The sequence below is a fragment of the Limulus polyphemus genome, unplaced genomic scaffold (assembly GCF_000517525.1).
Source record: "Limulus polyphemus unplaced genomic scaffold, Limulus_polyphemus-2.1.2 Scaffold3968, whole genome shotgun sequence".
In the NCBI taxonomy this organism is placed as follows: Eukaryota; Metazoa; Arthropoda; class Merostomata; order Xiphosura; family Limulidae; genus Limulus; species Limulus polyphemus.
In genome coordinates, this window is record NW_013669578.1 from 1 (window position 1) to 13,865 (window position 13,865).

Below are 13,865 nucleotides of genomic sequence, written 5' to 3' on the forward strand. Positions count from 1 at the left end.
AACCATTTTAATTATATTATTATTATTATTACTCATTTTACCTAATCTAGTCTTAAATAACTTAAGAAGATTTGCTCTTTTGATTTTAGTTACTTTTATAATAATAAATACAGAATAAATATGAAAAACAAGAAATAAAGTACTTACCCAATCTTCTTTTTTCTTGCCCTTGATTGTCGAGGAGAGTTAAGCCTGATTTTTTATAGTCATTATAGTAAAGCACTTAACTATTTTTATTTAATTAAATAAAAAATATGGACTAATAACATGCAAAAAGTAGACAAATTCACTTACCTCTCGAAAGTTTCCTGGCTTTCTAACTATGCAACAAGAACCGTTACAAATTCATCCAAGCTAGTCGTTAACTTTCCCACGGGAACAATGTTGCTACTTCGAGTGAAATTGATGATTATCTGTTCAAAACACAACATTATACAATACATCATTTGATAGATGAAAACCTTGACTTTCTATTGGTTATAGGTAATGTATAATGAAACATAAGAGAGAAATATTAACCAATTGTGATAGAGAGGATGTGGCAGGAGGGGATCTGATTTTCTGTTTCATAGCTCTGTAACCAAACAAAATTGAAGGCCATAAAAATTATGGTCTGTTTGAGCAAATATGATTTTATAGAGAGTAGTTTATGCTTAATTTTGTACATTTTCGAGGGGTGATGGATAAAATAGAGATGATGACATGCTAAGACAAAATGGGTCACACTAGTGGAAATTCAGGATTTTTTTTATATATTTCCTTGTAGAATTAAAAACTTGTATAGTATTAAAATATGAATTATTAGCTAAGAGTTTGTGCTATTCTAATTGGCATAACATAAACAAAAAGTAGTTTAATAAAATTTTGAATGAAAGACACTAAAACCTTGTGTCATGCGCAGTAAAGGGTAAAGGATTGGCTTGGCATGGCCCAAACACGTCTTACTAGTATTCAGAAACATGTCTTACTAGTATTGCCAGTAGTACAATTTCTATTCAGTGATTTAACTTCTGAATGTTTATATCAGGACTATATAAAATTCTACTGAAAAGAATAAAAAAAACACTACAGAAAAAAAAACACATTTGTACTGTACTAAAAGTAAAATCAAACAGCTAAAAACTCACCCTGAAATCGGAACTAAACCTTTTAAATTCTGCTAATTGTTCATCTCGTCCTGTGAAAAAAAAAAAGAAGCAACAACAGAAAATTAAATCACTTCAACAAAACATCTCAATTTTAATACTGTAATTATTCTATGTGTCAATAATACTTTACTAACACTCAGATTGCGAGTAAAGTGCCCTAACCACCTCCAGAAACACGTCTCACTAGTATCCAGAAACACGTCTTACTAGTATTCAAAAACACGTCTTACTAGTATTCAGAAACACGTCTTACTAGTATTCAGAAACACGCTTACTAGTATTCAGAAACACGCTTACTAGTATTCAAAAACACGTCTTACTAGTATTCAGAAACACGTCTTACTAGTATTCAGAAACACGTCTTACTAGTATTCAGTACTAGTAAGAAGTGTTTCTGAATACTAGTAAGACGTGTTTTTGAATACTAGTAAGACGTGTTTTTGAATACTAGTAAGACGTGTTTTTGAATACTAGTAAGACGTGTTTCTGGATACTAGTGAGACGTGTTTCTGGATACTAGTAAGAAGTGTTTCTGAATACTAGTAAGACGTGTTTTTGAATACTAGTAAGACGTGTTTTTGGATACTAGTAAGACGTGTTTCTGAATACTAGTGAGACATGTTTCTGAATACTAGTGAGACATGTTTCTGAATACTAGTAAGACATGTTTCTGGATACTAGTGAGACGTGTTTCTGAATACTAGTGAGACATGTTTCTGAATACTAGTAAGACATGTTTCTGAATACTAGTAAGACATGTTTCTGAATACTAGTGAGACGTGTTTCTGAATACTAGTGAGACGTGTTTTTGAATACTAGTAAGACGTGTTTCTGAATACTTTTATAAAAACAGTGTTTTAGTATTAATATTAAAAATATCAGTAATTATGATAATGTAAAGGGTGTGTTCTCATATTTCTGTCGTAAGCTTGCCATAAAGTCATACTACTTGTAATGTTCACGGGATACTTAAGTGATTTTAAACCACTAAATTCATAGACTTGAGATGTTAGTTGGTATACACATTGCTATTGAAGTTACCATTAAATAATGTATAACCTTAGTTTATATAAGCTCAGTTATGGATACAAAGATTGTTGAAAGTTCTACCATTTGTCCTGCAGTCAGCTGTTCTTTTGTTACAGTAACATGTATCTTAAAGTGAAGCCAGTTTTTGTGTTCATCATAATGAGTTAGTGCAGCTGATACAATGAGTTAAAAAAGCCAAGATTGTTGAAATTTCTACCGTTACCATAAATACTTTGGTTTGTCTACTCATTTATAGCAACTCTTTCTTCATGATAAAGATACTGACAATTTCTGTATCTTTTTTCAACAGATGTTCGTTTGTTATTAACTTTATTACAATTTTGGTATTTAACAGAGATTGAACATTTTTCTTTTATAATTACATTCTTTAATGGGCAGAATCCAGAGAGTGTAATGTTGCACAAACTCAACTTTTCATACGCTACATAAAAGTGAAGAAATCTGTTTATAGTCACAAGAAAAAAAAAAATATATATATATACATTAGGATATCATCAGTCAAGTAGGTGAATTTCAAGATACATTTCATATTCAACAATCTTGGCTTTTTTAACTCATTGCATCACTAACTCATTATGATGAACACAAAAACTGGCTTCACTTTAAGATACATGTTACTGTAACAAAAGAACAGCTGGCTGCAGGACAGATGGTAGAACTTTCAACAATCTTGGCTTTTTTAACTCATTGTATCAGCTGCACTAACTCATTATGATGAACACAAAAACTGGCTTCACTTTAAGATACATGTTACTGTAAAAAAAGAACAGCTGGCTGCAGGACAGATGGTAGAACTTTCAACAATCTTGGATTTTTTAACTCATTGTATCAGCTGCACTAACTCATTATGATGAACACAAAAACTGGCTTCACTTTAAGATACATGTTACTGTAACAAAAGAACAGCTGGCTGCAGGACAGATATATCACTTAATCACAGGGGGAAGGAAGCCAATTTGTAGAACCTTATATCACTTAACCACAGGGGGAAGGAAGCCAATTTGTAGAACCTATATTTTAGACAGCAACTTTTAACTGAATTTTACAGCTTTATTTCTACTACGGCCAAAAGTGTGGAGTGATGTTCAGTAGCATACTGTGGCTTGAACCTAGGATACAATCTCTTCCTGTACTGTAGTAAAATGTTACTTCACAGGGAAGCTGCTATGGACTAATCATAACAGTGTTATTACAATGTAATAACACCACCATACACAGCATTATCACATTATCTAAGTTAAAAGTTCAACTACCCAATGTGTGTGGAGATACTTTTATTTGTCAGAAATCTTGCTACATAACGAATTCCCCAGAGGGGTCAACTTTTTAATTCTCTAAAGTTTGTAATGTACATTTTCAGTTTTATTTAAATAAAAAGAGTCAATATGACAGTTAATCTTCCAGAGAAGTCGCATGATTGATAGCATTTCTGGGTGCTTAACTTGTTTATTTCTAACTATTCTCAGGTCTTCATTGTAGTACATATGATTATCCTACTCGAAATAACTTTAAAATGCAGATAGTGCTGGTTAAACTTTTCATTCAGAAGAGGTCAATGTTTCTTTCCGTAGTACTGTACAGGGTATTTTCTTTTATAACGGTACCTGAAATAAAAGTAAAACACATTTTTAATAGCTTACAAAAATATTAATACATTATCTTCCAGAACTGCAAAAAGGATATACAAATACAATAGTAATGTATAAATGTTTCATAAAGTCAGAGATTACACTATTTATTTATCCAAGAATAAAATACGACCGATCTTTTTTTTTTCATGGGTCCCGGCAGCTTTGTTCATGACCTGATGATCAAGACATGTGAACATTGATTTCAATATGTACTTTTTTGTTTCATATTACAATTACTTTGCCTGATGAAACAATAAATCAATTTTTTTTTTCTCCAGAATCTAAAGTCTATATCAGAGATAGGAGGCAAATTAAAGGGGGGGGTGGCACTGTCTCATGTCACCACGTTCCAAATTTCCTTAAAGGACATGCAATGGTTGTTCACTTATATGGAACTAAACATCTACATACATGTCCTCATTAAGTCCCCAAAAAAACCCAATAAGAACGTAACTAGTTTTAATCCTATACTATAATGAAGTGATATCTCAACACATTTTCAATATGTATGGCCACAATTACAATCCAATCCAAAAATATCAGGAGCCAGAGATCGAATACCTGACCGAAACTACTACCTTTCCAATCTTTAATCATAATACTAAACCAGTATGAACTGTAATATTATGGCATACAGAACAGTTGAGGTACATTATTGTTTCTTTATTGAATTTCGATTTTTGTTGTTGTTTGCTTTGGAATTTTGTGTAAAGCTACACAAGGGCTATCTGCGCTATCCGTCCTTAATTTAGCAGTGAAAGACTAGATGGAAGGCAGCTAGTCATCACTACCCATCACCAACTCTTGGGCAACTCTTTTACCAACAATTAGTGGGATTGACCGTCACATTATAACCCCACCACGGCTGAAAGGGCAAGCATGTTTGGTGGGACGGGGAGAAGTACATTAAATGTCAGCAGCTTGGAAAAAAATGGGAAGATATATTCCACAAAAAAACATTTGAATTTAGTCTTAAGTCAGTACATACAAATAATTCATACAGTACTTCTGAATTGACAAAGACTTGGAAATTCAAAATAATTAATTTTCAGTATTATTGGTATCTATATTTTTAAAATGACGAGATTAATTGGCTAAACTTTGGGATAAAACATAGATAGCACAAGTCTTGGAAATAATACTAAGTACAAAGTCCAGTTCAGCATTTTACATTTCCTCAATAATAAACTTAAGATCAATCGGTGGAAATATACGTTTGCTTTGTTTAAAAAGTGTAGTCCATCTTTATCCTTTATTTCTGCTACCAAATATTTCATTGTTTGTAATGTAAAGCTAAATTATGGCAGGTGAATGGAATACAGCAATGTACGAAAGAAAATACAGATTAACATCACACTAATTTATCGAACAATTCTTGTACCCTTATCTCCTACCTACCTTACTTTGACTACTAGTGGCTATGTAGATAAGCTTGTCCTGGGGTATGGTGTCCCTGGTTGGATCCTTAAAAAAACAAAACAAAGTGAGTTAACCAAAAAAAAAAAGTCTTTTCATGGGAATTTCTATTCTGAATCAAGCTAAGACTGAGAACCACAAATCCGTGACACAGTTACTTTTAAACAATAGTAAAAAGGTAAATAAATCAAAAGTCCACCACCTGAATAATGATTCAATTTGTTTAATTACCAGTTGGATGAAAGCTTAAAACAGTTACACTCTACATAACCAACACAATTTGTTGGAAACAAATGTGCAGTTTTTACGAACTTCTTTCATACTACATGACTGGGCTAACTAAGAGAAAACTAGAATGCAGTAACGACATATTACATTTATAAAAGTAAGTGATACGGACGAATCAGATGAAAATATAAACCTGTTAATCACGTACTTTCATACAAGTGGAAACTAGAAAATTTTCAATATCGAAATCTAAAACAGAATTATGTACAAACAGTTAATTGCCTACCTTGTGGATGGCCTATAACAGAAGCACTGACCATTTGGGTAGAAGATGGACCCATATTGCCACTGGTTGGAAAGATAGTCAATGGCATGTGTGGGATTACATGTGTAGGTGTCCCAGCATGACTTCTTGGATTATGCCCATGGATTGGATGTCCGTGGATTGCAAGAGGTCCTGGAGGTGCCATAGAATGATGGGGAGTGTGAAGGTTGTGGGGCATAAATATCATAGGCTGGGGGTGAGGGGTACCTGAGAAACTAGAATGATGGGGGGGTGGGTGGCTTTGGTTTGGATGAGGTGCTTGAGACGTATTAGGGTTGTGTGGTCTATGTTGTAAGGAAGGCTGGGGTAACATTTGACTATAAATCACAGGTTGTGGTGTATGTGGGGGACCTGGATGGCCTGTTGGAGTCTGAGCTGGCGTAACATGGGATCCAGCAGGGGGTGGCTGGTGTACTGGAGAAGGAGCATGAAGAGGAGTGCCAGGAGTCTGAGATTGTGGTGTTGAAGAGGCTGAATGGGGTCCAGATGAAGGCTGAGGTACCATGTTTTGTAAAGTATTCAGAGGAACTCCATGAGGACTAGGGCCCATAGCTGCTCCCATATGTGGTGAAACTAAAACACAGAATTAATCTCTGTAAAAACTAAAGTTATCTTATAAACATTTGAAAACTTCTTAAAAAACTAATTATGTACCACATATGGAAGAAGACTGTGTCCTGCGAAGAAAAGAAAGCATACTTGGATGGAAAACAATACACTTACCTTGTAAATAAAGCTACTTGTAAGGAAATTCAAAACATTCTTTAAAAATATTGTAACAGTACATGTAGGTGTTTGTGTACATGCTTAAAGATATGATAACCTTAGAAACTATTATCACATTTATATGCTTAGCTACAATATTCAATACTTTTATATTTTTGTAAGGAGTTTAAAAAAAACTATTAATTATTAGCAGGAGTACCAATCCCCTGGATGGAAGTTAAGTAAATTTATGATTAATAAAATGTTATCTAAGGACATGAAAAGTTCCGATTGTAAAAAAAAAAGCAAAAATGCCCCCAAAAAACAAGTTTACAAGTATTTCTGCATGCTAAATTTGGTGAAGATACATCAACAGGGGTCAAAGTAGTGGTAAAAAATGCAAAAACGACTATAAAAAACACAAAAATGAAAATTTGTATGTACCCCCACATGGACTTGATAAATCTCCATACCAATTTTGGTGAAAATCCACCCACACACTGTGAGTAGTTTCATGGATGGACAACAGACAGTACTATTATATTTATATATCTGAAATAAAATATAATTAAAATATCCAGGTTTGGTATGCAGCATTATTTCACAAGTATAATTCAAACTAACAGTTATCACATGATAAAAGGCAGAAATAATAACAAAATACTAATTTTTTAAAAAAAAGAGTATAAAAAGAATACTACATAGCTAGCCATAAACAATTAGTAATTACACCACCTTTATATAGAAAAGTACTTACTGAAGAGATGCCCAGTCATTTGTTGATATTCAGCATATGATATTGTGTGAGACGTGGGAGCCATGCCAACCGGCTGAGAAGATACCATACGGGGGCCAAAAATAGAATAGATCTAAAAAAAAAAAAAATACAACACACTTCAATTTTTTATTTTTATTTTTGCTTCTTGTATACAAGATACTTTACAATTGAAAAACAATGTTAAATTAAAAAAAACTACAACTGGCATATTCAGTTTTATTACGTATACCGATTTGATTTTAATCGCTGGATTATCAATCCAAGTGAAGTTCTCTTTCTATTACAAGTTACTTTATGAAGTGAGATATCAAAAATTGACCCCTTTACCCATTAAGTCTATCATAGAACTTTTCCATCAAGATGTTCCCATGGGGCATTACCGAGATATTTAGATTTGTAATAATAATAATAATAACCAAAAATTCATTCACATTTAAAAGGCACAAAAAAATTATATATTTAGTTTCTTTCCATTACTGTAATAAAACATGGCTCAATTTTTTTTTTTTTGCAATATGTAACCATAAGATGTTTGAAAGTGCAAGTTCAATTAACATTATTTGGTCAACTAAAATGTATTTACTTATGGCAACCGTGACAGTCTTAATCTCGAATTTTAAGAACAGAATGAAAAAGCTTAAAAGAAATGGAGTGCTCTAGATTAATGCACATTAGCTGTTGTTTGTTTTATAGCAAAGCCATATTCAGTTATCTGCCGAGTTCTCCATGTTTCATGTCTTATGCTCCAAGTTTATTTCGTTATTTGGTTTGTTTGTCTTGATTATTTGTGCAAAGCTGCACAAGAACTGTAATTTAGAAAATTTTCACATCATGTCTACGTAAATATTATTACAAAATTATGTCAACATTTTAAACATTCACGATCAATTACAAATTTTTCTCGGTAGTTTTCATCCACTAGTTAGTTAGCTGTTGCCTTTAATAGTATTACTCCCTTGTGTTTCGGTTTAGACAACTGTTAATCTTTTATTGTAAATATTAGCATATATTACTTACAGCTTTTCATTAAACAACATGAATTCGACATCAGAAGGTAATCTAAGGGCACACAAACTTAATCTGCAAAGTGTACCAGTGTTCTATCTCATACCAAAATCAAATTTATCTGAATAAATTGTACCCCAAGTCTCTCAGTCTAGTAAAACAGAAACAGAATGATTTACCTGAGCATAAGGGATGCCTGGTTGTGGTGGTCCTCCTCCTGCAACCATTCCTGGAGAGGAATAAGGCATGGCAAGCTGTGGAGGACTTGTAATACCAGCAGGAGCTAGAATTGGTTGACCCGTGGCTGCAGCTACTTGGACAGATGGCGAAAATTCCGGTCGCAGTTGCACTGTCACTGGAAGAGCTTAAGTATATAATACTAACATTTTAGGACCTCATAAGAGGACTCTGATCATTTTACTTTATTTAAGATTATTAAGAAAACCATTTCTTGCTGTTTGGTTTCTGTTTATTCTGAATTTCACACAAAGCTACATGAGGGCTATCTGTGCTAGCCATCCATAATTTAGCAGTGATAGACTAGAGGGAAGGCAGCAAGTCAACACCACCAACCTTTGGGCTACTCTTTTATCAATGAATAGTGGGAGTGACCATCACATTATAATGCCCCCATGGCTGAAAGTGTGAGTATGTTCAGTAACAGGGACTCAAACCTGCAACTCTCAGCCGAGTTTCTTAACCACCAGAGTCTGTTTTGTTTCTATCTGATATAGAAGCAACATAACTAACTGATAGTAAGGTCTCCTGAAGGTTAAAACACGAGTGGTAGATTTGATAGATCTTTAGAACAGAATAAACTAACAGCACAAAAGTTTATTTGTTGTTCATAAGTAAAATGTACAACGTTGTACCTGACGATGACAGAACCTTGTCGAAACGTTGTACATTTGCTGTTATGTTAAACTTATATTAAAGTTTTTCTTCATTACCTATTCAAGCCATATCCAAGCATTACATTCAAATTTAATCAAACTACCTTATTTTAAATTTTCCAAAAAAAACTTGGCATCAAAACGAAGTTAATAAATCAAATTTTCATATGTTTTGAGTTCTTAATTTCTAAAGAAAATAGTTACATAATTCTCAATCTTCCCTTGTCTGTTTAACATGACATTTATTTGCTCTGACTGCCCATTTTCTATTTTTCATCATCCCTCTATGATGTCCCGAGTTTAACTCAATAACCCATTGACTTTTCCTGGTTATAGTTTTTATGAAATCAAATATCAGTGAGAAAAATTCACTTCAACTAGCAAACTTCAAACGATCATACACTAATATAAAAGACAACAAACTTTGCTTATGTAACTTCATGTATCACTAACCCATACCTAGCTCTTCACTTAATTCCCTCTTATTGAACTTAGGTTTGAAGTGTTTTAAAACAACAAATGTTCATCCATTCTCATAAATCAGTGATTTTACAGAATTTCATACTACTTTACACGTAGGATAACAACTGTGGATACACAAGGTGTCTTGTTTTCCTGAATGGGAAAAGTAATTCTTTTGACAGCCTCACTTATTATCTTAAAGAGTAGTTAACAGTTCTTTCTAAAAATGAGAAAAACAACAAATAAATAAACCTAAAATAAGCTTACGCTTTCTAAACTTTGGAGCCTGGTGTACTCCTGCTGTTGGTGGACATGGAGGAGTAACCGAGATACCACCTGGAGACGGTATTAAATATTGGGGTTGCATGGGTATCGGAGGCTGAGCCATAGCAGGTACTACAGAATGTTGGGGTATTGCCACCACAGGGCTGTGAGTTTGCATTCCATTATGCTGAACAGTAGAGGGAGCTGGTGATGTGGCTGCTGACAGTGGTGTTCGCTACAAGTAACAAGACTTATAAGATCAGAGAACAAACGTAGAAGATCACAAAACTGAAATATGCCTGAATGTTTACTTTTGTATTCTACATCTTGATGTATCCTTCCAATTAAATACAAATCCTTTCATGTTCATTAATTCGTGAGAGAGAGGGAACGATAACTTTGTGTGACGTATCTGTTCTATTAGTTTGATCAACATCCATTCATCCTGTACTGAAACATCATGTTTACAAGGTTGAGGATGATTTGTGTACCACTGATCTTTGATTCATGACCTTTAAAAGTTAATCAGGTCTAGAACTTTGTATATAGTATTTGTTATAAATGTTGGGTCAAAGTCCATCCATCCTAACTTGAGATATCCTGTCCACAAAACTGGGATGGAGGAAATAACATACAGAGGCAAACATATATATGTCCTGCTTTGCACCGTACTTCAGGCATAAAAATAATAACAACAGTCACCTTTACATAGAAACAATGACCCAGGGTAGTGAGTCTATTCAAAAGTTATTAAAGTCAATAAAATAAACAAAAGATTCCAAAAGGTTCATATTTACTGTTAGTACAAGTACTGAGAACACCACAGAGAACTGTGTAAGGTTTTCTATGCAATCTTTAACTTACAAAGACTTCTTTAAGTTTTTTAAGTTCAAATAATTTCTTTTCCAGTTTTTTTAAAACTTTCATATACTCGTTGAATTATCACATCAGGAATTCTTAACTATCATACAAAGGCTTATGATGATAAATGCAAACACTTACTGGTGTGAAAGACTTCGCATTGGGGTTGAGAGTAAATTCTTTTGAATTGGGATTGAATGGAGATTTATCGAATGCAGTATCTGATACAGGACACGTTGCTGGTTCACCTGGTGTCATTTCTTTTATTTTTTCCTTTCCTTCCCACTGGTATCTTTTATTATGTTTTTCGATCCCTGGACTGCAGATACTGTTGTTTCAGTTTTTTCTTTGGCAGATTCTCTGTATTGTACTCTCTGTTCCTTTGGCTGTTCTTCCAGAAGCTGCATTAGAAGTTTAAAAAGATAGATGATCTGGTACACTATGTATCAATGTTGTACTAAATTTGAAAATACTACAAGATTAAACAAACAAAGAATCAATATTATAGATTTAGTCTATGTGACCTTGGTTACTGACACTACAGGTCACTTTGAGTTCAATGTACAACACGAATTCAAGACTTATATCTGGACTACGTTTTGTCATCCAAAAAGACTGAATATGATCTCTTTTTAACCATCAATGTAAGAGCACTACTACGGAAGTTTGGACATTTTGCATCATCATGAAGAAATGGTATTATTCCCTTTCAAACTTACCACAGCCTACCAATTTCAAATAAGTAATGAAACACTAAAAATGCACACTTTGTTTGTTTACGTACAAATAAACTGGACACTGGGAGATCATTTATCAATGTGGCAATGAAAAAGTTAAATATGACCACAGTTTGTAGTTTATAACTTGATTAGTTGCTGAAAATAAAGCATAAACTGACTTAAAGAGGGTGGTCACATTCTTTCCAAAAAATTTCCCCCCTAATTTTCAGACTTGCATGTTTTCGCACAGCATAATAATATTTAAATTTTTTCCTCATATTTCTTCTTATAAATCAAACATGAAGCTTATGTGTGTGATTAATCATTTAGAGAAAAGGATTTAATAAATATTTTATCTTCAGACATAGTCACGTTTACATCAATTAATTTTGTACCGTATATAATAAAATTATGATAAGAAAAAAGTCAGAAATCATTAATATCACAGCGTAAGTTGAGTGTCACCTAGTGGTCAACATAACAAACTGCAGGTTGGAAGGTTCTAGGTTCAAGCCACATTGTACCGTATATAATAAAATTAAGATAAGAAAAAAGTCAGAAATCATTAATATCACAGCATAAGTTGAGTGTCACCTAGTGGTCAACATAACAAACTGCAGGTTGGAAGGTTCTAGGTTCAAGCCACATTGTACCGTATATAATAAAATTAAGATAAGAAAAAAGTCAGAAATCATTAATATCACAGCGTAAGTTGAGTGTCACCTAGTGGTCAGCATAACAAACTGCAGGTTGGAAGGAAAGTTTTGCTAAAACCTCCGTCTTTTTTAAATTATTTGATGATGATTCTGTATTTCTAAACTCAAAAATAAAGATGTTTTTAGGTTTAAAAATAATGCATCACCAAAAAGCTACTACTTAAGTGACAATATTGTTTTTTTAAAGATATGTACATGTTAATTTGTACAGAGGCTGGTAAAATCTTGTGGCTCTGATGCTTTTATTACGTAAATGTAAGCGTATGTGAGTGAAATTAATTTCATAGTAAACAATGTTAGTTTCAGTAATGCAAGTCTCACCTGTATTATGTAAGGCCACACACTGGAATCTTTAAGATCAGGAGTAGTAATAAAGTTGACGTAACTTGTATTATCATAAGCTAAACTTGAATATCAAGAGTCTATCACGTATGAACGAAACTTTTCGGTATACAGTTAATGGAACAGTGAAAAATTATGAAAAGAAAAACAAATAATCACTTAATTATATTTGAATCGCACTTTTCTTTGATATCATAAAATTAAAAATAAGTTTAATAAATAATATTAGTTAGTTCCATATCGAAGTATTAGAAAAAAACCAAAATAATATGGGAGCAGATACCACTCAAGCCAAGCATTTGTAGGAGTAATGCATTAGTGTTGATATGTAAGTTGACTTAATATTAAGGTTAACTTTACTATTATAGTTTTACATTATGTTTCACGAACTATTTTATTCGTTAGAAAACTTGCAATGAGTACTGATGAAGGCCAGTGTTAGTTTCAACTTAAGGTTTATTTTAGTTTAACAGTTTTCAAGTTGTTGGGATTCCATCATGAATCCCTGACCATTCGCCACCAATCTTTACTTACAAGAAAAAGCAAAATAAAAAAAAAGCCCAGTTGAAATTTTGAATGAAAAATGAAGATTGCATTTACTATTCCTTCATCAGAGAAACAAAATATTTCTATGTCGGTTTTTTCTTCTATAATTTGGTGGCTCAGCAGTAAATCAGGGGCTTATATCGCCAAAAATCGAGCTTCGATACCAGTGGTGGGCAGAATACATTGATGAAAAGCAAATAAAACAAACTTGTAAGTCATATAAATACACTAGATAGCGATTATTGTATACCCAACATGCAAAACAAAGATACTACGAATCCATTTGAAAGTGTTTCCGGTCTTATTTGACTGAAAAAGGGGCGGAAGTTTCTATGAACTTGCAGGTAAGACAATGAACTTTATTAAACGGATGACACCCATTCTGTGGTGGATTGCAATTCACTTTTGTATGAACAAGAATAACTTTATCAAAGCCCTTTTTCTTTTTTTTTCTGCCGTAGGCCATTTGAGCATTTGTGTAGTGTAAATAAATACAAATAGGTAGGCTTGGTTCCACTATTTGAAAAATTTGGAGGGGGAAAAAGATCCCTTGGCCTCCCGTCTCCAACGCTCCTTTCTTGGCAGTCTTGCAAGGCGTTCATCCATTAGCTTGTGTTTTTAATTCTCAGGAACTCAAGATAATTATTTGGACAAATAAAATCCTTTGCTTAACAAACTGGACCATAGGAATAGGATGCCTGATGAGGCGATGACCATAGGTGCGATTTGTATTTGAATGACTTTTCGTTCTGTGTAGGCGCCACTTACTTTCGAAT

General features: G+C 33.3%; 2 protein-coding genes across 3 annotated transcripts in view; both read right to left on the bottom strand.

Moving 5' to 3' along the window:
* Positions 1-1,093: 1,093 nt before the first annotated feature.
* The window catches only part of LOC106470369 (ataxin-2-like), a 30,736-nt gene continuing 17,964 nt past the window's right edge, over positions 1,094-13,865 (bottom strand). The window contains exon 11 of the mRNA XM_013930917.2: positions 1,094-1,177. Within this exon, the coding sequence (XP_013786371.2) occupies positions 1,116-1,177 (62 nt within the window). The 3' untranslated portion in view covers positions 1,094-1,115. The remainder of the gene's footprint in view (positions 1,178-13,865) is intronic.
* On the bottom strand, positions 3,458-11,197 carry LOC106470370 (leucine-rich repeat extensin-like protein 3). 2 transcript variants are annotated; one of them, XM_013930918.2, is made up of 7 exons: positions 10,908-11,197; positions 9,909-10,140; positions 8,466-8,641; positions 7,261-7,372; positions 5,760-6,371; positions 5,228-5,293; positions 3,458-3,802 (listed from the first exon to the last, which is right to left on the bottom strand). In XM_013930918.2, exons 1-6 carry the CDS (start codon positions 11,022-11,024, stop codon positions 5,241-5,243), a joined length of 1,302 nt encoding a protein of 433 aa, XP_013786372.2. In that variant the 5' UTR covers positions 11,025-11,197; the 3' UTR covers positions 3,458-3,802; positions 5,228-5,240. The 2 variants fall into 2 exon arrangements, with proteins under 2 accessions (XP_013786372.2, XP_022254680.1); XM_022398972.1 differs by having other exon boundaries at positions 8,466-8,650.